This window comes from Oncorhynchus clarkii, chromosome 18 (assembly GCF_045791955.1).
Source record: "Oncorhynchus clarkii lewisi isolate Uvic-CL-2024 chromosome 18, UVic_Ocla_1.0, whole genome shotgun sequence".
Lineage (NCBI taxonomy): Eukaryota > Metazoa > Chordata > Actinopteri > Salmoniformes > Salmonidae > Oncorhynchus > Oncorhynchus clarkii.
This window is the reverse complement of record NC_092164.1, coordinates 46,284,398-46,311,539: the sequence shown is the minus strand read 5'-3', so window position 1 is coordinate 46,311,539 and position 27,142 is coordinate 46,284,398. Positions and strand designations below refer to the sequence as shown.

General features: G+C 44.3%; 1 protein-coding gene and 1 pseudogene across 1 annotated transcript; one reads left to right on the top strand and one right to left on the bottom strand.

Annotated features, from left to right (window-relative positions):
* Window positions 1-274: 274 nt before the first annotated feature.
* On the bottom strand, window positions 275-26,567 carry LOC139372673 (delta-type opioid receptor-like). The gene is made up of 5 exons (XM_071112458.1): window positions 26,323-26,567; window positions 1,874-2,106; window positions 1,483-1,605; window positions 775-1,069; window positions 275-612 (listed from the first exon to the last, which is right to left on the bottom strand). Exons 1-5 carry the CDS (start codon window positions 26,565-26,567, stop codon window positions 372-374), a joined length of 1,137 nt encoding a protein of 378 aa, XP_070968559.1. The 3' UTR covers window positions 275-371.
* Window positions 20,754-22,042, top strand: LOC139373903 (glycerol-3-phosphate dehydrogenase, mitochondrial pseudogene; annotated as a pseudogene).
* Window positions 26,568-27,142: the final 575 nt, after the last annotated feature.

Genomic DNA, 27,142 nt, shown 5'->3' with positions numbered 1-27,142 from the left:
GTATTCTCTCTGCAGCCAGACATCCATTTGTCACAAACCAGAAATGCGCTACTCAAAAGCTCTGGCACCGTCACAGATTGTCTCTGGATAGCGGAAAACGATTTATGGTGAAACATTGAATCTGTCTTCTTCTGAGCAACAATAAAGAACATTCCTAAATCTCACTGGGAGGAATATCAATTATGTGGTCAAAAAAAAAAACAATGGTGTGGTTTGGACCCCTCTTTACTGACAACTCTGTGAGTCTCACTAAATCAATGCTTATCCTGTCAGAACTCTGTTGTGGAGATCTGGGTGACCTCAGACTGCAAGTCTTGCTGGGCCCTCCTGGATTGAGAACCAGAACCACAAGGGATCTGGTCCATGCCTAGTCATACAGGCTTCCTTTCCTTCCCAGCTACAGTCGGAGTGCAGACTGACACGGGCTCCCTGTTGGCGTTCCGACCCCTGTTGAGGGAGTTGCGTTCCACGCGGGTCCGGCAGGGCAGGCAGAAGTCCCGGAAGCACCTCTTGAAGTTCTCGTCCAGGAAAGCATAGAGAACAGGGTTGAGACTACTGTTCATGTAGCCCAGCGCAATGCAGAGGTGCCAACTGGCTTTCACGTAGGGGTTCCTGTTAATAATAAGCAATGATAAATGATGCATAATTCATTTTATTTTATGCCCTTTTTCCAAGTAATTTGACCTAATAAAATAAGCAAGATTAATTAAAAAGCAATACAAGCACACAGTAAAATTAACAAGAAAATAAATACCACAAAACATAAATTCTTACGTAGAGTTGATCTCCACCAGGGTCTTGATGATGATGAAGATGTGGATGGGTGTCCAGCAGATGATGAAGGCTGCGACGATCACGAGGACCATGCGGGTGATGCGGCGCATGTTGCGATCCTTCTCCTTAGAGCCGGAGAGCAGGCGGACGCTGCGCAGACGCAGTATCATCAGACCATAGCAGATGGTGATGACCATGACAGGGACGATGAAGGCAAAGATGAACACGCAGATCTTAGTGACCGTGTCCCAGTACCAGTCAGGGTCGGGGAACTTCAGCGTGCACATAGTCTGACCTAGGAAGAGAGGGGTGAAGGGGTGGAGAGAGGGGTGAAGAGGCGGAGAGAGTGGTGAAAGGCGGAGAGAGGGGTTTTGACCAAAGATTTAACATACTGTAAATTTGCAGGAAGAGGGACTTAATCCCCTTATTTAATGGGATTAAAAAACAGACAGTTCTAGAGAGGAGACTGTAGTAGGTTTATGTTATAGAGATAATTTATATTTTGACCAAAGATTTAATATACTGTACATTTTTGCAGTAAGAGGGATTTATCCCCTTATGGGATTAAAAAACAAAGAATTTAACAGACAAATTCCCAAAAACATGTTGAGTTTCAAATGATGAAAACTCCAACATGGGTGAGGCTATACAAGAAATCCTTTTGAAAGAAGTGTAAAAAAAAGTGCAAGTTTAACAATGCTGTCTCACCACTGTCTGTCGTTTTGGTCACAGCCATGACCATGATGGGTACTCCGATGGCAGAGGACAGAACCCAGATCAGAACGTTGATGATCTTACCCTTGGCAGGCGTCCTGAACTCCAGGGCTCTCACTGGGTGACACAGGAAATTACGGTTCAATTGCAATATATATTACAGTGACTGCTGGCCTTTTTTAAATTTTATGTGGTGGATTATTGGTTCTAAGCACCCTTTGATTTCTTTACGCGAGAGGATAGGAGTTGATCAGGATGAATTCCAAATGGCACCCTATTCTCTATTAAGTGCACTACTTTTAACCAGAGCCTCCCTAGGCTCTGGTTAAAAGTAGTGCATTATAAAGGGAATAGGGTCCCATGTGGAATGCTTCTCTCCCTTTACCTGGGTGGCACACAGCAATGTAGCGGTCCACAGACATCATGGTCAGGGTGAAGATGCTGGTGAACATGTTGTAGTAGTCAATGGCGATGACCACCTTACAGAGGACCTCTCCGAACGCCCAGGTCCCCATCAGGTACTTGGCGCTCTGGAAGGGCAGTGTGCTAGTGGCTAGGGCATCCGCTAGAGCCAGGTTAAAGATGTAGATGTTGGTGGATGTCTTCATCTTGGTGTATCTGTGGACAGAGGCAGATGAGTAAAGATAATTGATCTCTTGCTGTGTGTTGAACATGGGTGGAACAGGAAAACATGCTATTCTAATTGTTTTCAGGAAACATTTCTATTTCTATCTGAATGAGTGATTAGAGATTAAAGCATTAGTGAGCTACAAATTGCTCTAACCACATAATTCAGTGTATGGTTTTGGTAAAGCATTGACATGATCAGATCATGATCACTGTTTTAAGATGAACATTTTCTTGATAACATTTCCCACTATGGGTCTGTATTAGATCATAACTACTTCTGATTTTCTTTGGTCTATTCCTCTAAAATAAGCCAATTTAGAATTTCCGTAACTCCCTCAAAGATAAGTTTTCTTTAGTGTTTATTAATTAGACCTTCTCAAGAGCATGTGATCCTGACTGACCTAAAACAGGGATTGTTTACGAGGATAAAATGTCAGGAATTGTGAAAAACTGATTTTAAATGTATTTGGTTAAGGTGTATGTAAACTTCCGACTTCAACTGTATATTCTATCTTAACTGACTTTGTCTTCAAAACAGTATTCTGTTAGTCATTGCCCGTGGGTCTGTATGTAAAAGGCTGTAGAGGTACAGACTACATTAGTGTTGTCATTTGTTTGCCTAAAAGAGTACAGTGCTTGTCGACTAGATATTTGCACCCACGCTGAACGGCTTTGTGGATAAATTAGGTCCATTTAGTCAATGGTCCAGATGTGTGTGTTCACCATAAAAGCTATTGCCTTTCAAAAGCCAAAATGACAACAAAATTAAACCAAACAACACTCAGAATGAAGTAAACAACATTTACTGGAATATGGAAATCAGGTCTGGGCGCTGGTCAGTAGTTGACAGTGACTGTAAGCTCCAAACCTAACTGTTCCCTGTTGCTCAGTAATAAATACATTGTAGCCTGTTGATTTTCCTCTCCTTGGTCGATAACATGTATAAACAGACACTTACAGCTCGTACTATATAAACACTACCAGCTAATTCCCTCTGGGGACTGGGGCTATAATGGAAGTCAGCAAAGAGACCTAGAGCCAGAATTGTGATGACCATCCCATGTTTAGGCATCCCATTTGCGTATAAGACTAATGGTGGGTTAGGGGTGAGAAGGGGCAGGGCTGTCGAGTGCCTGCTGCTGAGAGCTGCTGGTCATTTGCTGTTTACTCTTCTGCTCCTATGGCTCCCACAGAAGTGTTAAACCCTACTGACTCTGCACTTGACCTGCTATTCATTTTGGTCAAAATACATCTCATCAAGACACACAGACACGCATGCCAATGTACACATAGACACACACATCGAATTACCAGACGACTGGAGGCTCTAGTCCTCGATCTCAATCAGGGGAGGGTTGCGATTTAATCACAATTGGTTTTGGAGTTGGAATTAGATAAATGTCCTCCTTTCTGTACTGAATTCTCCCTGTAGTTAAGGAACTAATCAATATGTAGTATGATAAGACACAGAGCTCTGAGCTCTCAGCTGGGGTGGATTTATCTTTCCTTGTGCTTCTCTTGCTCACAAAAGTCTCTTCGCTGTCCTTATTCTGCCTAATGTCATGGAGAGATGAACTGAGACGATCAAAATGGCCTATTGCATACATATCATCTCAGTTCCCCGAGACATAATAATATATTTCTATTGATCAGGTGGAAGGCGATCGATTGTATATGCATGACAGATGGCTGAAAGACGTGTCAATCATGGGATAAATCTGAATTATTATTAGCCAATGCCCGTCACGTGTTTGGGTCCTTCTCACAGGCATCTCAGCTCCAAAGTAGGCTCCAAGTGAAGACAGACACACCGGGGACGCAACTGCATGTGTCCTTCTTCCTGAATTCCGAGGTGCAGATCTTAGAACTGTCTAAATGTACTTTTCGCCAGCCAACAAGATGAGTATGTCTGACGAACAGCAAAAACACTAGCCTACAGGTATCTCAATCTAAAATGCCCCATAGTACATTCAGTTTACCTAACCTATTGGTCAACTTGTCCTTCTGTGTGAGAAAAACATATTCCATACATACTCCGGGACAGTTGTGGGATGCGATAGATCCCAAATGAATATAACCACTCGCATCAAAAAACCTTTTAGGCTAATGCAACAGAGAGGCTATTTCTTCACATTATAAGAACACCAATTAGCAAACAGCAGTAGGCTATAAATCCGAGTCAGAGCCAGATTAAAACTATTGCCTGGAGTTTCTGGTGCTCAGATGTGTTCTGAGGCACAATATAGCAGGATACAGACATTTGTATTGTTCTTGACGGGAGGTTTCTTTCTCCGTCTGTTAGAACCCTTTGATTCAGCATAACTTAATCTATGAATCTGTCTGTGCTCCCTAGCTCCACTGTCAGCAGTGTCTCATATTTATCATATTTATAAAACAACAGTGAATCAGAGGCCGTTGTTATACCCCTTGGATGGGTTTGCTATCTGCATATGTGGAATCATCATCGGGATTACACTCCTACACTACTCCCTCCACACACACACACACACGCGCACACATACACACACACCTCCCCTTCACCACCAAGTCCCTTCTGGTGTTAACTGTCTAAACCATGGCCTACTTCCATCTGCCTTGAGCCAATGTTACAGGAGCCAGGGCTTACACATGATGCACACACACATTCTTGCACACACGCACACTGAGACGGAGATGTGACGAGAGACACATCGAGTGGGTGGCCTCTGGGCTCTGTGGGTGGATGTTGATGAAGTGGCTAGAGAAGGAGAGAAGACGTGGGTGGGTGGTGGGGGAAGAGCCATGATGTCATATGCACGGTGTCACACAAACAGGAGCTGAAACACACCAGTACTGGCAGGATGGTAAAAGGATACGGTGTTCTGTACAGCACTGTACGGTACAGTCGGTTCAGGGAACTGGCTTGGATATTTTTACGGGGGTTGCAGCTGCCAACCCGAAGCATTTTCTCAGCAGGTTACAGCATCAAGGCAGGATTCATCACAACGTGCTATGTTGATGACAGCTGTGCATTAATCACAGAAAAGGAGGGAGAAGATGAGCTTTGATATTTGCCCACAGTGCCCACTCTGTTAATGCTATCCTTTTAACTGGTTCTGGACCTGTAGTAGTTAGCTAATGTCACAAGTTTTTGTATGTCCATCCTCCCTGTTGGAAGCTTGAAAAGAAACTGTGGGATATTTGTTCCAACGTCGTATTACAGTTTTTCCCAAATGCTTTTACACGTTTTCAAAACTGTCTCCTTTTTTCAAAACTCTACACACAATTCCTAAAACTGCACACACAAAATGCAAAATGCCTCACATCTCCTTAAAAATTTAACACTGCATTCAAAATGCCATAAACACACGTCAGAAAGAATGGCAAACACTGCTTTCAAATGGCAAACACTGCTTTCATAATAGTACATTTTTGGATATACCATGTAAACACTGTTGTTCTAAATCTAAAGCTCTTTGGTCCTTCATAGGCTTATATCTACATTTCAATACAATGTTCTACAGTGAAAGTAATCTGCTGAGAGGGGTAACAAGTACACTGTAAACACCAATGCAATGTAGAAACAGAAAATATTTATTAGGCCAAACATTACTGTTGTATACAGTAGCATACAACAAAACCATAAACATATGTAAACCAAAAGTATATTCTTTAGAATACAGTAAAGAACACAATTGTGTGTGTGGGGTCCCGGGGGGGGCAGTCACCAGGGCTAAGCTACGCTTCATCTCTTCTCCGGCCTGGGTCTGGCCACAATACTTTGTCCACATCACAAGATACGTTTTCTCTTGCCAAACATCGAGGGAAGTATCTCCTAGAATGGCGTATCCAACCTTGGACAGAGGCAACCTCTATGTCCCCACACGTGCGCGCGTGTGTTAGATTCACTGCTGCAGGGAACAAAGGGTCATTTAAAAAATGCCAGTCAGTGGCCTTGGTTCCAGGAGAAACGGGATGGAGATGGAACGGTTCCTTCTCTTGACGCTGGTGAATATTGATTACTGCCTTATTGATCACAGCTTCATCGGACCACAGGCATCATTTGTATGTTAGGCACGTACACCCAGAGTCATTGATCACACTCTGTCACCACTAGCTAATCACTCGTCCCAATATTGACCTTGTTCGCTGGGCTCCAGTCCACAGTGTGTAACTTTCAGACAGTTTAAAAGGCAGCAAAACATGAAAATATATCTTGCTGCTGTAACGGAAGTGGTATAGTGACACATTCTTGCTTGATAACTAACCAGATGAGTTGAGGAAGAGTTGTGTTTGCTTCATGACTTACTACTGAGGGTTTAGCTCAGAAGGCTAACAGAGTCGTGTGGTTCTATGGAGACGCAGACTCGAACCCGAGTTAGTCACACTGCTTGTAGACATCCTCTGTGAGTGCACACTCTGTTGTGAGGGTGTTTCAATCAGCCAGTTTACTACGAATTGGAGACATTAGCATTTAGACCTGGGGATTGTTGGGCCAAAATATGATCTGAGTGGTGGCCAAACAAATATACATTATGTATTTAGAAATATAGAAGGTAAACAATAGCTTTTTAGTAAGCAATCAAAAAAACACACTTCAAAAAATCTAATTGTAGCCATATAACACATAACACTGTTACGGTGCGTGAATGAGGACCCAAAAGCGAATCAACTTAAACAGAGCTTCTTTAATTACCAAACATAGGTAGGCTCAGATGGACCGGCAGATTCCGACAGGACAGGACAAGGTTACAGCAAACATGACGACAGTCTGGTTCAGGCATGAATGACACAAACAAACAAGAATCCGACAAGGACAGGAACAAAAACAGAGAGAGATATAGGGACCTAATCAGAGGGAAAAAGGGAACAGGTGGGAAACGGGGTGACGAGGTGGTTAGGAGGAGACAAGGCACAGCTGGTGGAAATTGGGGGAGAAAAGGTAACCTAACAACGACCAGCAGAGGGAGACAGGGTGAAGGGAAAGGACAGAGACAAGACAACATGACAGTACATGACAGTACCCCCCCACTCACCGAGCGCCTCCTGGCGCACTCGAGGAGGAAACCTGGCGGCAACGGAGGAAATCATCAATCAGCGCACGGTCCAGCACGTCCCGAGAGGGAACCCAACTCCTCTCCTCAGGACCGTACCCCTCCCAGTCAACTAGGTACTGATGACCACGGCCCCGAGGACGCATGTCCAAGATTTTACGGACCCTGTAGATAGGTGCGCCCTCGACAAGGATGGGGGGGGGGGGGGGGGGGGGAAGACGAGCGGGGGCGCGAAGAACGGGCTTAACACAGGAGACATGGAAGACCGGGTGGACGCGACGAAGATATCGCGGAAGAAGAAGTCGCACTGCGACAGGATTAATGACCTGAGAGATACGGAATGGACCAATGAACCGCGGGGTCAACTTGCGAGAAGCCGTCTTAAGGGGAAGGTTCTGAGTGGAGAGCCAAACTCTCTGACCGCGACAATATCTAGGGCTCTTAGTTCTACGCTTATTAGCAGCTCTCACAGTCTGCGCCCTATAACGGCAAAGTGCAGACCTGACCCTCTTCCAGGTGCGCTCGCAACGTTGGACAAAAGCCTGAGCGGAGGGGACGCTGGACTCGGCGAACTGAGATGAGAACAACGGAGGCTGGTACCCGAGGCTACTCTGAAAAGGAGATAGCCCGGTCGCAGATGAAGGAAGCGAGTTGTGGGCGTATTCTGCCCAGGGGAGCTGTTCTGACCAAGACGCAGGGTTGCGAAAAGAAAGACTGCGTAAGATGCGACCAATAGTCTGATTGGCCCGTTCTGCTTGACCGTTAGACTGGGGGTGAAAGCCGGAAGAGAGACTGACGGAAGCCCCAATCAAACGGCAAAACTCCCTCCAAAATTGAGACGTGAATTGCGGACCTCTGTCCGAAACGACGTCTGACGGAAGGCCATGAATTCTGAAAACATTCTCGATGATGATTTGTGCCGTCTCTTTAGCAGAAGGAAGCTTAGCAAGGGGAATGAAATGAGCCGCCTTAGAGAACCTATCGACAACCGTAAGAATAACAGTCTTCCCCGCTGACGAAGGCAGTCCGGTGACAAAATCTAAGGCGATGTGAGACCACGGTCGAGAGGGAATAGGAAGCGGCCTGAGACGGCCGGCAGGAGGAGAGTTACCGGACTTAGTCTGCGCGCAGACCGAACAAGCAGCCACGAAACGACGCGTGTCATGCTCCCGGGTGGGCCACCAGAAACGCTGGCGAATGGAAGCAAGCGTACCCCGAACGCCAGGGTGGCCGGCTAACTTGGCAGAGTGAGCCCACTGAAGAACGGCCAGACGAGTAGGAACGGGAACGAAAAGAAGGTTCCTAGGACAAGCGCGCGGCGACGGAGTTTGAGTGAGTGCTTGCTTTACCTGCCTCTCAATTCCCCAGACAGTCAACCCGACAACACGCCCCTCAGGGAGAATCCCCTCGGGGTCAGTGGAGGCTACTGAAGAACTGAAGAGACGAGACAAAGCATCAGGCTTGGTGTTCTTAGAGCCCGGACGATAAGAAATCACGAACTCGAAACGAGCGAAAAACAGCGCCCAACGCGCCTGACGCGCATTAAGTCGTTTGGCAGAACGGATGTACTCAAGGTTCCTATGGTCAGTCCAAACGACAAAAGGAACGGTCGCCCCCTCCAACCACTGTCGCCATTCGCCTAGGGCTAACCGGATGGCGAGCAGTTCGCGGTTACCCACATCATAGTTACGTTCCGACGGCGACAGGCGATGAGAAAAATACGCGCATGGGTGGACCTTGTCGTCAGAGAGGGAGCGCTGAGAAAGGATGGCTCCCACTCCCACCTCTGACGCGTCAACCTCGACAACGAACTGTCTAGAGACGTCAGGTGTAACAAGGATAGGAGCGGATGTAAAACGATTCTTGAGGAGATCAAAAGCTCCCTGGGCGGAAACGGACCACTTAAAGCACGTCTTGACAGAAGTAAGGGCTGTGAGAGGAGCTGCCACCTGACCGAAATTACGGATGAAACGACGATAGAAGTTCGCGAAGCCGAGAAAGCGCTGCAGCTCGACGCGTGACTTAGGGACGGGCCAATCAATGACAGCTTGGACCTTAGCGGGATCCATCTTAATGCCTTCAGCGGAAATAACTGAACCGAGAAATGTGACGGAGGAGGCATGAAAAGTGCACTTCTCAGCCTTCACAAAAAGACAATTCTCTAAAAGGCGCTGGAGGACACGTCGAACGTGCTGAACATGAATCTGGAGTGACGGTGAAAAAATCAGGATATCGTCAAGGTAAACGAAAACAAAGATGTTCAGCATGTCTCTCAGGACATCATTGACTAATGCCTGAAAGACAGCTGGAGCGTTAGCGAGGCCGAAAGGAAGAACCCGGTATTCAAAGTGCCCTAACGGAGTGTTAAACGCCGTCTTCCACTCGTCCCCCTCCCTGATGCGCACGAGATGGTAAGCGTTACGAAGGTCCAACTTAGTGAAAAACCTGGCTCCCTGCAGGATCTCGAAGGCTGAAGACATAAGAGGAAGCGGATAACGATTCTTCACTGTTATGTCATTCAGCCCTCGATAATCTATGCAGGGGCGCAGAGACCCGTCCTTCTTCTTGACAAAAAAAAACCCCGCTCCGGCGGGAGAGGAGGAGGGGACTATGGTACCGGCGTCAAGAGCTACAGACAAATAATCTTCGAGAGCCTTACGTTCGGGAGCCGACAGAGAGTATAGTCTACCCCGGGGGGGGGGTGGTTCCCGGAAGGAGATCAATACTACAATCATACGACCGGTGTGGAGGAAGAGAGGTGGCCCTGGACCGACTGAACACCGTGCGCAGATCGTGATATTCCTCCGGCACCCCTGTCAAATCACCAGGCTCCTCCTGTGAAGAAGAGACAGAGGAAACAGGAGGGATAGCAGACATTAAACATTTCACATGACAAGAGACGTTCCAGGAGAGGATAGAATTACTAGACCAATTAATGGAAGGATTATGACAAACTAGCCAGGGATGGCCCAAAACAACAGGTGTAAAAGGTGAACGAAAAATCAAAAAAGAAATGGTTTCACTATGATTACCAGAAACAGTGAGGGTTAAAGGTAGCGTCTCACGCTGAATCCTGGGGAGAGGACTACCATCCAGGGCGAACAAGGCCGTGGGCTCCTTTAACTGTCTGAGAGGAATGTCATGTTCCCGAGCCCAGGTCTCGTCCATAAAACAGCCCTCCGCCCCAGAGTCTATTAAGGCACTGCAGGAAGCTGACGAACCGGTCCAGCGTAGATGGACCGACAAGGTAGTGCAGGATCTTGAAGGAGAGACAGGAGTAGTAGCGCTCACCAGTAGCCCTCCGCTTACTGATGAGCTCTGGCTTTTACTGGACATGAAGTGACAAAATGACCAGCAGAACCGCAATAGAGACAGAGGCGGTTGGTGATTCTCCGTTCCCTCTCCTTAGTCGAAATGCGGATACCTCCCAGCTGCATAGGCTCAGCTCCCGAGCCGGCAGAGGAAGATGGTAGTGATGCGGAGAGGGGGGCATCGGAGAGCGCGAGCTCCTTTCCACGAGCTCGGTGACGAAGATCAACCCGTCGCTCAATGCGAATAGCGAGTTCAATCAAGGAATCCACGCTGGAAGGAACCTCCCGGGAGAGAATCTCATCCTTTACCTCTGCGCGGAGACCCTCCAGAAGACGAGCGAGCAAGGCCGGCTCGTTCCAGCCACTGGAGGCAGCAAGAGTGCGAAACTCAATAGAGTAGTCAGTTATGGATCGATTGCCTTGACATAGGGAAGACAGGGCCCTGGAAGCCTCCTCCCCAAAAACAGATCGATCAAAAACCCGTATCATCTCCTCCTTAAAGTCCTGATACTGGTTAGTACACTCAGCCCTTGCCCCCCAGATTGCCGTGCCCCACTCACGAGCCCGTCCAATAAGGAGAGATATGACGTAGGCGACACGAGCAGTGCTCCTGGAGAAAGTGTAGGGCTGGAGAGAAAACACAATATCACACTGGGTGAGGAACGAGCGGCATTCAGTGGGCTCCCCAGAGTAACACGGCGGGTTATTGATTCTGGGCTCCGGAGATTCGAAAGCCCTGGAAGTGGCCGGTGGATCGAGGCGGAGATGGTGAACCTGTTCTGTGAGGTTGGAGACTTGGGTGGCCAGGGTCTCAACGGCATGTCGAGCAGCAGACAATTCCTGCTCGTGTCTGCCTAGCATCGCTCCCTGGATCCCGACGGCTGAGTGGAGAGGATCCGAAGTCGCTGGGTCCATTCTTGGTCGGATTCTTCTGTCACGGTGCGTGAATGAGGACCCAAAAGCGAATCAACTTAAACAGAGCTTCTTTAATTACCAAACATAGGTAGGCTCAGATGGACCGGCAGATTCCGACAGGACAGGACAAGGTTACAGCAAACATGACGACAGTCTGGTTCAGGCATGAATGACACAAACAAACAAGAATCCGACAAGGACAGGAACAAAAACAGAGAGAGATATAGGGACCTAATCAGAGGGAAAAAGGGAACAGGTGGGAAACGGGGTGACGAGGTGGTTAGGAGGAGACAAGGCACAGCTGGTGGAAATTGGGGGAGAAAAGGTAACCTAACAACGACCAGCAGAGGGAGACAGGGTGAAGGGAAAGGACAGAGACAAGACAACATGACAGTACATGACAAACACATTCTGGTTACCAGTAAAGACGTATTTAAAAGATTGAACAGTTGTGGCACAGAAACTGCAACCATCTTTCTATGTTCATGAGGCTAATAACTTGAATATGTTTCAAATAACTTGAATATAGGAAAGGTGTAACAATTTGTCTTTGCAGCAGGAAGTCTGATCTGTCATAATCTCTCCCCCGCTGTTTTCTCCATACTCTGTGGCAGTGCCCTCTACCCCTCATCGCTTCCCACCGCCTCCCTGACCAAACACACACTACTCATCCCAGAGCTCTCGCTGTGTTCTTCAAGCTGACGGGACAGAAGTAGATCACACGCACTCTACCGAGTAAGAGAGGAGACATGCAGCAAGACACGGGAGCTGGTGTTAACTCACACCCATCCTAAAAAACACCCCAATAAAGCTTCCACTCCACTGGGTACAATATTTCAGGCTGGAATTTATCATCTTTGTGTGTTTGAGTAAACACTTCTCCAAAGAAAGGATTTCAACCTAATCAGAGCCATACGATGGCAGTTAATGGTGTATACCAGAGTTTGAAGGTAATCTTACTCAAACTTATAGGATGATTCTCCACAGTTTTGGAGTGAGCTTTCCCCCTGAGACAGCTCTACTAATTCCCTACGTAATGATAAACCAAGCACACCACCTACTGTAGTTCCCCAGCTACACGACTCAAGCAAGACATTTTATCAACTGCACCCCCACACATTCGTAACATTAGCCATTACAGTTTTTAACAATTGCTAACAAGCGTTTACCTATACTTAAGATACTTTTTCTAAACTCTTAACACAGCAACACACCTACATCACACAATTAGCCAAATAGTTCATTTCTGCTCAAAACCACACTTTGTTCATTGAAGACCAACTCTACATTTCAAAATGCAAAAAAACTTTCTCTACGTACATTCTATCAAAACACGCCAAACCCGACTCAATATCTAATCATTCTGTCAAAACATTCTATTAAAGCACATGATTTCTATCCAAGAGGAACATATAGTCAATTATAGCACAACAGCTTTCAAAATACTAACAGTTGATTACATTTCAAAAACTACATTACTTTTCATGTTTCAGTTCTGCCTGCATACAATAGACAATATGAAATCCATAGTTTTTCATAATTCAGTTTCTTTTTACTGTAAACCACTCCAATTTTTTTGGTTGAGTGTCGAATGTTTGCATTTTTGGCAACATACTATCTAAAAGTGAATGAGTCATCTTTACTTTATAGAATGTACAGTAGAAAAAATAGTACGTGACAGATTTGCTGCAGTAAAAGCTTTATTAGCAACATGACATTACTGCCAGGGATCAACAACACATCCAACATACATGACCTTTGGTTCAACAACACATCCAACATACATGACCTTTGGTTCAACAACACATCCAACATACATGACCTTTGGTTCAACAACACATCCAACATACATTACTTTTGGTTCAACAACACATCCAACAAACATGACCTTTGGTTCAACAACACATCCAACATACATGACCTTTGGTTCAACAACACATCCAACACACATGACCTTTGGTTCAACAACACATCCAACATACATGGCCTTTGGTTCAACAACACATCCAACATACTTGGCCTTTGGTTCAACAACACATCCAACATACATGACCTTTGGTTCAACAACACATCCAACATACATTACCTTTGGTTCAACAACACATCCAACAAACATGACCTTTGGTTCAACAACACATCCAACATACATGACCTTTGGTTCAACAACACATCCAACATACATTACCTTTGGTTCAACAACACATCCAACAAACATGACCTTTGGTTCAACAACACATCCAACATACATGACCTTTGGTTCAACAACACATCCAACACACATGACCTTTGGTTCAACAACACATCCAACATACATGGCCTTTGGTTCAACAACACATCCAACATACTTGGCCTTTGGTTCAACAACACATCCAACATACATGACCTTTGGTTCAACAACACATCCAGCATACATGACCTTTGGTTCAACAACACATCCAACATACATGACCTTTGGTTCAACAACACATCCAACATACTTGGCCTTTGGTTCAACAACACATCCAACATACTTGGCCTTTGGTTCAACAACACATCCAACATACATGACCTTTGGTTCAACAACACATCCAACATACATGGCCTTTGGTTCAACAACACATCCAACATACATGGCCTTTGGTTCAACAACACATCCAACATACAAGGCCTTTGGTTCAACAACACATCCAACATACATGACCTTTGGTTCAACAACACATCCAACATACATGGCCTTTGGTTCAACAACACATCCAACATACATGACCTTTGGTTCAACAACACATCCAACATACATGACCTTTGGATCAACAACACATCCAACATACATGACCTTTGGATCAACAACACATCCAACATACATGACCTTTGGATCAACAACACATCCAACATACATGACCTTTGGTTCCAGAAGGGAAAAAACTCTAAAATGCCCCATCGTGTTCTAATCTATACCATCTTCAGCATTTGGCCACATGTTCTCATCCACATCACATCTTATGTTGTCTCTCGCTATGCACCTTGGATAGAAACGCTTGGCCTGCCTTTTCCACCCCTGGCAGTCTTCAGCTGAGATGTGTCAGCAGCCGGCATCCATATCCAGGAGGGACATTTGGTCATGTGACCGATGATCATACACTTTCCACCTCCAGGCAGAAAAAAATCCTCAATGGGTTTGAGGAAAGGTGAGTAGGGGGGGAGGAAAAGGGAAACCATTCTTAGATGGGCTGCAAACCTGTTTGTGATTGCATGTGTATGGTGGAATGCTACATTGTCCCATACATTCACAAATGTCCTCATGTTCCCTGCCCCCACCTTTTCCCTTTCTGCTTCTGGCACCAGTTGTTGGTGGAGGTCATCTATGAACAAAAGCTTGTTGTAGGTTTCAATCTGACATTTCTGCAGGAACAAACCAGCACTCGAGATTGCAGCACACATTGTGATATTTGCTCCTCTCTGACCTGGCATATCAACGGTGACCCTTTTCCCGATGACGTTTCTTCCCCGCCGACGTGCTTTTGCCAGGTTAGGGCTAGACGTTCCTCTACCGGGACAACTTCCCAACTGGAGGGCGTGCAATTCAAATAATCATACAAATTATGGATATTAAACATTTAGGTAAATATAAGTGTCTTATATCGGTTGAAAGCTTAAATTCTTGTTCATTTAACTGCACTGTCCGATTTACAGTAGCCATTACAGCGAAAGCATGCCATGCGATTGTTTGAGGACGCCGCCCCACATCAAAATATTTTTCCACCCTCACAGTTTTTAAAATTCACAAATAGCTATTAAATATTCACTTACTTTTTGAAAATCTTCCTCTGATTTGTCATCCAAAGGATCCCAGCTATAACATGTAGTGTCATTTTGTTAGATAAAATCCTTCTTTATATCCCAAGAAGTCTGGTTAGTTGGCGCCATTGATTTGAGTAATCCACTCGTTCAACAGGCAGAGAAAGGAATCCGAAAATCTACCCCTAAACTTTGTTTCAACAAGTCAAAATATGTTTCAAATATTCCTCAGATACCCTAAAATGTAATCAAACTATAATATTTCTTACGGAAAGAAGTATGTTCAATAGGAAACCGATTTTATCAGGTGCCTTCATCGCTCGCACATACACACATTTCCAAGACTGTGTCCCTGTACTAAAACTGATATTTCTTATTAATTTTGGAAGTTACAAGCCTGAAACCTTGAACATAGACTGCTGACACCTGTGGGAGCCATAGGAAATGCATCCTGGGAGCTAGAATTCAGTATGCCCCTATACTTTCCATTGTAAGAGCATCAGCTGTCAAAAAAACTATTTGCGGTTGGTTTTTATTTGGATTTTCTCCTACCATATCTATTCTGTTATATTCTCCTACATTATTTTAACATTTATACAAACTTCAAAGTGTTGTCTTTCCAATGGTACCAATTACATGCATATCCTGGTATCTGGGCCTGAGTAACAGGCAGTTTACTTTGGGCACGTCATTCAGACAGGAAGTGGAGAAAAAAGGGGCCTAGCCCTAAGAAGTTTTTAATTAAACCCTGCCTCGTCTACATAAATTATTTCATGTGAGTTTTGATTAGCCTCCAACTCCTTGACTCTCTGAAACGAATCAAACACAGTATGTGTAAATGCTTTTCAGTATGTCCTACTGTATGTACTGTAACCCATGTTTACATGTAGAGTAGCATAGTGTAAATCTCACTATAGAACAAGACATATTGGATAGACACCATACCTGGATGTATTGGTGCCGGAGTTCCCTGACCCCATAGTGTAAATCTCACTATAGAACAAGACATATTGGATAGACACCATACCTGGTACGTATTGGTGCCGGAGTTACTTGACCCACTCACTGTTCCTTTCAAAAGGAACTGTGTACAACTGTTTCATTCGAACTCTGTATTTGGTCAGAGTCCGAGCAATGGTAGTCAGGATGATGCTTTCACATTGTTGAATACCAGGTTGTCCTTTACAATTCTGGTCTGAATTTCTCTCGGTTTTACTGCATTGTCAGCAATGACCAATCCTACAATGGCATGCTCTTGGTCTTCACTGAGGAGCTTTCCTCTTCCTCCGAGGGAGGTAGACGTTGCGTCCTTTAGAGGAACAAAAAACAACATATGTATTTGCATTGGGTCTGGTGGCCTACAGTTACAGTGGGAACATAGCAACAGTAATGATAGGAGAAGCCCTTGTGAAATGCATTACATACCTGTTGGTTTGTTGAAAATTATGGATAATGGAAGCCATGGTTGACCATATGAGATTAGGCTGGACTCTTTCACCAGCATCTCTCAGCGATAGATCGTGGTTTATCACATGGTCCGTGGTGGTGGCTCTTACGTCATCAGTGACAACAGCTCTTACTCTCCTTTAAACACCACCACGCATTCTTACTCCTCTCCCCCTACCTCTCCTTCTCCCTTGTCCTGGTCCAACTACTCCTCTGCCTAGTCCAGCTCCTCCTCTGCCTGGTCCAACTACTCCTCTCCCTGGTCCAGCTACTCCTCTCCCTGGTCCAACCACTCCTCTCCCTGGTCCAGCTACTCCTCTGCCTGGTCCAGCTACTCCTCTCCCTGGTCCAACTACTCCTCTCCCTGGTTCAGCTACTCCTCTGCCTGGTCCAGCTACTCCTCTCCCTGGTCCAACTACTCCTCTCCCTGGTTCAGCTACTCCTCTCCCTGGTCCAGCTACTCCTCTCCCTGGTCCAACTACTCCTCTCCCTGGTCCAACTACTCCTCTCCCTGGTCCAACTACTCCTCTCCCTGGTCCAACTACTCCTCTCCCTGGTCCAACTACTCCTGTAATAATGACAATTACAACAATACCTAATGAACACTTTTATTTTAACTTAATATAATACATCAATAAAATCAATTTAGTCTCAAATAAATAATGAAACATGTTCAATTTGGTTTAAATAATGCAAAAACAAAGTGTTGGAGAAAAAAGTAAAAGTGCAATATTTGTCATGTAAAAAAGCTAACATTTAAGTTCCTTGCTCAGAACATGAGAACATATGAAAGCTGGTGGTTCCTTTTAACATGAGTCTTCAATATTCCCAGGTAAGAAGTTTTAGGTTGCAGTTATTATAGTATTTATAGGACTATTTCTCTCTATACCATTTGTATTTCATATACCTTTGACTATTGGATGTTCTTATAGGCACTATAGTATTGAAGTCATAAACAGCGCAATGCTTGAAGCACAGCGAAGAGCTGCTGGCAAATGCAGGAATGCTGAGTGAAATGCAGGAGTGCTGTTTGAATGAATGCTTACGAGCCTGCTGCTGCCTACCACCGCTCAGTCAGACTGCTCTGTCAAATATCAAATCATAGACTTAATTATAATATAATAACACACAGAAATACGAGCCTTAGGTCATTAATATGGTAAAAACTATAATTTCAAAAACAAAATGTTTATTCTTTCAGTGAAATAAGGAAATTTTCCGTATTTTATCTAACGGGTGGCATCCCTAAGTCTAAATATTGCTGTTACATTGCACAACCTTCAATGTTATGTCATAATTATGTACAATTACGGTCTTTGTTAGGAAGAAATGGTCTTCACACAGTTCGCAACGAGCTAGGCGGCCCAAACTGCTGCATATACCCTGACTCTGCTTGCACTGAACGCAAGAGAACTGACACAATTTCCCTAGTTAAAAGAAAGTCATGTTAGCAGGCAATATTAACTAAATATGCAGGTTTAAAATATATACTTGTGTATTGATTTTAAGAAAGACATTGATGTTTATGGTTAGGTACACATTGGTGCGACGACAGTGCTTTTTTCGCGAATGTGCTTGTTAAATCATCACCCGGTTGGCGAAGTAAGCTGTGATTCGATGATAAATTAACAGGCACCGCATCGATTATATGCAACGCAGGACAAGCTAGATAAACGAGTAATATCCCCAATCATGTGTAGTTAACTAGTGATTATGTTAAGATTGATTGTTTTTTATAAGATAAGTTTAATGCTAGCTAGCAACTTACCTTGGCTCCTTGCTGCACTCGGGTAACAGGTAGTCAGCCTGCCACACAGTCTCCTCGTGGAGTGTAATGTAATCGGCGTCCAAAAATGCTGATTACCGATTGTTATGAAAACTTGAAATCGGCCCTAATTAATCGGCCATTTCGATTAATCGGTCGACCTCTACTTTATACTATATTTAAGGTTTTGAATATTAGGTCTTCATTTCTGGCATGCTGTGTGCAAGCATTTGTAAATAACAAAATAAACATCCATAACTTAGGTATTGGGTAAGCTTGTATGTAAAGAAAATGTAAGCATTTTAGAAATGTGTTAATTAACTGCATATTCCCCTTAATTTTTTAAATTAAAAAATAAATAGAATTGACAGCATATTCTGTGAAAACACCATGAATTGTGTTAATGGTATGGTCCACAACAGATGGCTAATTGTGTTTAGCGTTTAGAAAATGTGACTACAGATTGGACAAAAGGATGTTAGTGATTGTAAAAAGTTGTAAGATGTAAGTCATAGCATAGTACATTGGGTACAATCATCTCTACACTCATACTGCTTCTGTGTGTGTGTGTGTGTGTGTGTGTGTGTGTGTGTGTGTGTGTGTGTGTGTGTGTGTGTGTGTGTGTGTGTGTGTGTGTGTGTGTGTGTGTGTGTGTGTGTGTGTGTGTGTGTGTGTGTGTGTGACTTGGATGGCTGACTGTCAGGTAAGGAGGAGTGCTGCAGACCTGGGCTGTGTTACAGTTGAATGATCCACAGCAGTGGTGGTGTCAGCTCCAGCTCTCAGCTCTCCCGTCAGTCCCCTTAGTCAGTAATCACAGAGGACTTCTTCAGCTCTGTTCCAATATCAACACTAGAATACCACTCAGAATGAGGTAATGTATTGGGCATGCATTATAAGTGATGCTAGCGTGGATACTAGAAAATAACCTTCACAGCCACACCAGTTAGCTCTCAATCTGGAGCAGGCTACACCTGGGTTCAAATAGTATTGGTTTTCTTTCAAATACTTTGAGTGTGTGATTTAGCCTACCTGGAAAGCCAGATGGATACAGTCAACAGCTCTCTGGAACGGAGGGAGGGGATATACTGTACACTCATAAAAAGCTGAATTACTCACTATGCTGTGCTTTTAAAACTGATATTCAATGTCAATCACGATTCACAGTGAATGAACATTAGCAACTCACTGTGGTGGCTAACACACTCGTTTTACTCCACTAGTCAATGTTTTTTTTCCTGTGTTCCAGACAATTAGAACGCATCGAACCCAACTCGACGTCACAGCTTTCTCCACACTCTTCCTATCCATTTTAAATGTGTGTAGTTCAGTCCTTGATCTGTTCTTGTCAAATGATGTTATGTATTATGTCATGTTTATATTTTTGTGTGGACCCCAAGAAGAGTAGCTGCTGCTTCAGTAACAGCTGATGGGGATCCTAATAAAATACTAAATTTGTCTGTTTCTCTCTCTCTCTCTCTCTCTCCCACTTTCTCTCTCTCTCTCTCTCTCTCTCTCTCTCTGTCTCTCACTGTTTATCTCGCCGTCTGTCTGTCTCTGTTTTTTGCTATCTTCCTCGTTCTATCTCTCCCTTTAATCTTTCTCTCTCTTTTTTTCTCTGTCTCCTTACATTTTGGGGTGGTTGTCATGGTAACGGCAGTCCATGTGCAAAAAAAAGAAGAAGAAGAAGAAGAATGCAGAATGCAGAAGGCATTAAAGTGGTTGTGGCTAGATGGTATGTTCGGTTGTGCTTGTTTATAGCGGGTTATTTCATAGGGAACTGTTGGAGTCAGTATCATATTGTTACATTGCCAACACTTTGAGAATAAAGACGGAATGTATTGGGCATGCATTATAAACATGGAGTCCGTTCTAAAACCTGGCCGAACTCTCTTAAAAATATATGGCTCTAGGAGAAACCAACAAATGTCCTTTGTCATGAAAACCCCTTTCATTATCTCACAGTAGACAGCAGAAGAGGCCATTAGATGTATATTTTTCCTGACAACCAGAGAGAAAGGTTCGTACTGTTGGTAGCCTACTGGCTCTTACCGTCAAGCTCCATTGAACTATAATATATTACAGAATTGGGGTCAATTCTGAATTAAGATCCAGATTGCTCTTTATTTCCAATTCAATTCATGAATTTGAATTGAATTTGAGTTGGATACACTCAACAGGCCGCAGAATTTTAATAGAATTTGAATGAAAGGAAGTGGAATTGAATTCAAAGAAATTCATTGAAATTCAAATGGCTTACTTATTCTACACATCACCATAAAACATTTAAAAAATCATATTGTGAATTGTATCACCGTTTTCAGTTGACGCCCTGGCTCTCCTGCTGTTGTTATCATCAATTGAACATTAAAAATCATTCCAGGATCAGGATCAATGGCCTTCTGGAAGGCCTTGAAAGGGACAGCTATCATGCGGACCGGGACGGCCGCTGCTCTTCTGGGCCTAACACAAACTGTCAGAATACAGAAAGCCACAGAATAAATGGGCACAGGCTGGTGTATGTAGCAGCGGAAGGGGGAATTACAGCAGCCATTTAAAGATGAGCTCCCAACCAGAAAGGCTCAGCTCTCCACCCTGCAAGACACTGAAGAGTTTGATGTCCTCGTCATAAGGGGACAGGCCGCGGGCTCCGGATGTGTTGTCACACGTAACCTTAAGACTGCCCTGGTGGAGAGGAATGATTTCTCATCGGGGACCAGCAGCCGGAGCACCAAGCTCAGCCACGGAAGAGTATACTACCTCCAAAAGGCCATTATTACATTAGATTATGAACAATACATGATGGTGAAAGATGCTCTCCATGAGCGCTCCAACCTGCTAGACATCGCCGCTCATCGCCCCACTACCCATTATGTTCCATGTTTACAAATGGTGGCAGCTGCCATACTACTGAGCTAGTATAAAGATGTAAGACCTGGTGGCTGGAGGCCAGTGTCTGAAGAGTAGCTCTGTCCTCAGTAAGAACAAGGCCCTGGAACTCTTCCCCGTGCTGAAGAAAGACAAGCTGGTGGGAGCCATCGTCTACTATGATGGACAGCATAACAATGCAGATTGCCCTGACAACAGCCAGACACACTGCTGCAATCGTTAACTACAGTACACAGAGGTGGTCCACCTGCTGAAGAAGACAAGTGCTGAGATGGGCAAGGAGAAGATCTGTGGGGCACGCTGCAGGGACGTTATCACAGGAAATGTATTTGACGTCAGAGCCAAATGTGTCATCAACTCCACGGAACTGTTCACTGACACTCTAAGGAAAATGGATGACGGGAAGAACGCTAAAATCTGTCAGCCCAGTGCTGGGGTTCACATAGTCATCCCTGGTTATTACAGTCCTGACATGATGGGTCTCCTGGACCCGGCAACCAGCGATGGCCGTGTCATGTTCTTCCTGCCCTGGGAGATGATGACCATCACGGACGACTGACACGCCCTCTGACGTCACTGCCTACACCATCCCCAGAGAGGAAGACATCAGCTTAATTCTGAACGAAGTCTGCAACTATTGTACCTCAGCCCTGATATAGAAAGGAGATGAGAGGAGAGAAAACGTCCTGGCAGTGTAGGTTGGTATCCACCCTCTGGTCACTGAGCCCAACTCTAAAGACACTCAGTCCATCTGCAGGATCCACAGTGGCCTGGTCACCATTGCAGGAGGGTAGGGCTGCCGTCTTATTGGCCCTCAATCAATCATGCAATTTTTTTTTTTGCGTTGTTCGTAACTTGTTTTGTACATAATGTTGCTGCTACCATCTCCTGTGACGAAAATAACTCCTAAACATCAGAACAGGGATTGCTCACCTCAAACTGAACAAGAGTTTTTCTTCAATGAGTCGGACGCGAGAGATATACTTTTGACATCCGACCAGGCCCTGGTCCACGTGACTCGCTGGAGAAGGAAACTATTCTGAGGCAAAAGATCAGGGTGCCTTGTGAGGACCAGGCGACGAGTGGCTTACCTGCCCTTGCCCTCCGTTCTGCTAGCTAACGTTCAATCGCTAGAAAATAAATGGGACGAACTGAAAGCAGGTATATCCTACCAACGGAACATTAAAAACTGTTTTTATGCTTCACGAGTCGTGAATGAACGACAACATTAAGAACATAGAGTTGGCGGGTTATACACTCTATCAGCAAGACAGAACAGCAGCCTCTGGTAAGACACGGGGCGGGGGCCATTGCATTTATGTAAACAACAGTTGGTGCACGATATTTATGGAAGTCTCAAAGATTTGCTTGCCTGAGGTGAAGTATCTTATGATAAGCTGCAGACCTCACTATTTACTCAAATAGTTTTCATCTGTTTTTTTCCCGTAGCTGTCTATATACCACCACAGAGCGAGGATGGAGCTAAAACCGCAATAAATGAGCTGTAAAATAAATAAATGTTCCGCCATAAGCAAACAGGAAAATGCTCATCCAGAGACGGCGCTCCTAGTGGCCGGTGACTTTAATGCAGGGAAACTGAAATCAGGTTTACCGAATTTCTTTCAATATGTTAAACGTGCAACCAGAGGTAAAATAATTCTAGACCACCTTTACTCCACACACAGAGATGCATACAAAGCTCTCCCTCGCCCTCCATTTGGCAAATCTGACCATAAATCTGACCATGTCCTCCTGATTCGTGGTACAAGCAAAAATTCAAGCAGGAAGCACCAGTGACTAGGTCTATAAAAAAGTGTTCAGATGAAACAGATGCTAAACTATAGGACTGTTTTGCTAGCACAGACTGGAACATGTTCCAGGATTCTTCCGATGAGATTCAGGAGTACACCACATCTGGCTTTATCAATAAGTGCATCGATGACGTCGTCCCCACAGTGACTGTACGTACATACCCCAAACAGAAGCCATGTATTACAGGCAACATTCACACTGAGCTAAAGGCTAGAGCTGCTAAATAAAGTTAGAAATCTATATTATTCAATTATTGCACCCTCACTGCTCGCGCGCGCCAACGAGCGTCTGCATTGCCAAGGGCTAAAACAGAAGTCAGTTCTATTTTTTATGTAGATTGTGCGGCAAGTCTTGCCTCTCCCATCTCCTCATTGGTTTAAAGAAGCAGGTACCCACGTGCCATCTCTTTATTGGTTATACCCACGTGGGTGACTGAAAGACGAACGAGCTCAGTGGCGGTAATGCACCTAATTTATGAAAGTTGCCAATCGCAATGTAAAGTCAAGAGAAGAAAAAGCCTAGAGAAGAGAGATGACTAGAAACTATTTGGTTGACCGTTTTATGTGTGGATTAATTGTCGGAGTAGAGGACCTTGTGAATTTCAGATAAAAAACAACTCAATGTTTATATCCCAGGACAAATTAGCTAGCAACACCTAGCTAGCTAAATTGCCATAAATGTTTAATGCTTTTCGACCTGTCCCCAAATTAATGTAATTGGTTCAGAGTTTTGATATTTTAACCTGCGTGTTGTGATCGCGTTTGGTGTGGGGAGACAAAATACATTTATGCACGATGGCGCACAATGGCGCACGATGGAGCACGATGGCGCACGATGGCACACGCATGCAGCCGGTTTGGTTTCTGTGTAAATTTTAAATGGAAAATCATGTAAGATTACAATACCATTTAGCATAAGGTGTCCCATCTGCTCTTACAATGTCCTCTACTGCTAATTCTGTGTCTCCTTGACCTGCTGCCACAGTACTCTCTCTCTCAGTGTGTGTGTGTGATTGTACGGGCGGAGACAGGTGTGCTGGAGTCAGAGCAGATCCCCACCAGCTGTAACCTGTTCCATAATCAAGACCTCGACAAATACTCAGCCCTGCCACTTACACGCTGCCAGATCGTAATCTCTGCTCAGTCAGTCTATGCTTCTATTCATTTGTTACTGTTAGAGCCTGTTGTGCCTGTTTTCTTTGCCTGGTGCTGTTTTCCTCTCCACTACAGTTCCGCCCGCTCTGACTGTGGTCCCTCTCCACAGTTCCACGTCTTGTCATCCTCTCCTGGATTCCCCACTCTACTACTCCCTTGGATTCCCCTCCGGACCTGCTTACCCTGTCTAAACCCCTCTCGCTACAGCCTCAGCCTCCGCATATGGTTCCTTGCAACCCACCCGAGCTTCCCCTGGCCTGCACTCCATCTTCCCCCTGTGTTTCAATAAATACCTTGCTTACTTCATCTCAGTTTCCTAATCTGAGTCTGCTCTTGGGTTCCCCTGTTTCACTCCGCATAACATAAGGTTGAACATTTTCATTTTCAAAACTCATTCTCGTAAAATAATTGTAAATAATTATAGTGGTATGGAAATATTCTACAATTGTGTTGTGGGTTGTCTATAATTATCCATTATTCCCTTAATGTTCAAAATGTTAGAAAGAAAGAAAAATGCCAGAATGCATTAGGTTAAACACTGCAGTATGGAAGGGAAGAATCTAACATTTCACGGCAAAGAAAAATACTGCTTGACATCGTTGAGTTATCATCTAATTAATATTTGAAATGGTATGTCTATTCTTTGCTTTAATAAGTGGCATAACCTTTTGATAAAATATTTTGATGTTTCACATCTTAGTTGAATTTGTTTTAATTGGTTATAATCCAATTATACTTCCTTCAATTCAAATTCTGCTTCCTGTGGGATTTAGCCAATTCAATTCAAATTCATTGTTGGAAATAAATTAAATAAAACAAATCCGAATTGACCACAACCCTAAAGCTATTAGTGGATTCAGAGCTACTAGACTGGTCACTGTTCTATAATGTCTGACTGCAGTGGGCAATAAAGCTATTAGTAGACATCAGAGGAAGTAAGTGCATTAGACTGGACATCCAGTTTACTAGACTTGACACTCACTGTCTTATAATGCCAGACAGTTTAGTAGACTAATAGGGTTCAGTTTAGTACACTGTGAGGGTTTAGTCCCCAAAGTTTGGCCATAGCCTGCCATGTCTTTAAACATGTCAGAGGGAGTCGCCTGTGGTGCAGTGGTTCAAGCAGTTTAGTTATGTGGGCATAATTATTCTCCTTAAGGGTACACTCAGCATGGTAAGGTCATCGTAAACAGTAACCACATCACTGACATCAATACTATTTAAATTAAGGGAGGGTGCAGATCGGGAATAGCCAATAATAATGGCAGTAATTGCAATTTGAATCATGTTGATCTTAATGTCTGTAAAGTTGGAGCATTTAAAATAAAATATGTTTTAAAGCTAGCCCAATTTGAGGATTATTTTAAGTATAATCCTTTCACTTCAAACTAAATCAAACGAAAGAAAGCCGTCATATTTACCAGCTAGAGATGGAGGTAAAAGAGACTCCCTGCTTGACCTGGCCCAGCTCTCCAGCCATATGCTGTGTGTGCGTGTGTGTGTGTGTCTGTGTGTGTGTGTGTGTGTGTGTGTGTGTGTGCGCCCCTGCGCGCGCGTGCACTGTGAAATCGGCCTGAACTGAGGACGACTGCATGTGAAATATAAAAGCGAGTCCGAAGCATGCACGTAGGCTAGTAGACGCGCACACACACACAAAAGCACACACACTCCACCAGACTCCATATCTTTCCTCTGGTTCTCAAGCGCGAGTAAACATTGATTCACTGTTTCACCAGCAGAAATGTATCATCGTTGAACGAAAGCAAAGTATATATTTTTTTGCCAAACAATGTATGTGTAGCAACGTCAAGTCACCGAAGATTGATTTTCTGTGCTTACATTTGACAAATCATCGTTATGCTTAGCTAACATGGTGAGGCACACATAAAATATTGTACTATTAAAAAAAAACTGAATTTCCATACGAAATAAACGATTCCTTTATAGCCTAAAAGTTTTTGGGAGAAAAGCACTTTTTCTATCATGCATTTCCCCAAAAGGATATGCATTCACACATTTTCATACGGACAATAATAGGCATACAATATCAAAAGTAAGTTGTCACCAATGATAGTAGGCTAAGTAGAGTTCCAGTAGAAAGCCCTTACCTCACCACACCGTACATCACAAGGACATTCCCGAGCAATCCCACAACGCAGATAACGGAGTAGAGCGCCGTGATGGAGATGGCTACTATAATATTGGAGGCGCTCTGAACCGGGAGCTGATGGGTGTAGTTTCCTCCGTTGGGCTCGAACCCCATCTCGTCGTCCGGGTAGGTGACATTGGATGGAATCACCGAGTACAACTCGAAATCAGCCGGTTCAGCACCGGGGACAGTGGATGGCTCCATGGTTATACTATTGTCGCCCGCGTCTGTGACTGTCTCTGTTCTCTGGTTCGTGGTGCTGAAAACTTCACAAAGCACTACTGGTCGGCTAGGAGGGCACGACTGGCGCTTTTGTTTCGCCTACTGGGCGTTTTATTGGTTGGAAGGTGTGTACTTATCCTTACGCGCCAAAGGGCGAGTTTGTCGGTTAGTCTGTCTCACCAATCGGTCGATCCTGATTAACAGAATGATGACAGACTTTACCACCCAAAAAATAAGAAATCAAAAGTGTTTTCACTACTGTTTAGATTTCACAGAAAATGATGATCCAATAACTGTTCCTTCATGTGTCCAGTTGAAAGAGAGGAGTCCTGTTCTCAGGAGGATCGGTCTGTGTGGTGTTGACGGTAGCCATTAGTGGAAAAGGTGCACATGGTGATTTGTCTCGCTCTCCAAACGCCTTATGTTACCCCCCATCCGGTCCTGCATGTGATTTCTTATAACCAACCTTATATGTCGAGATCAAAGTTGTGCATTGTTGGCTGATAATTGTTTTATCCTATTCAGCTGAACTGAAGAAGCCAATTAATATCTACACT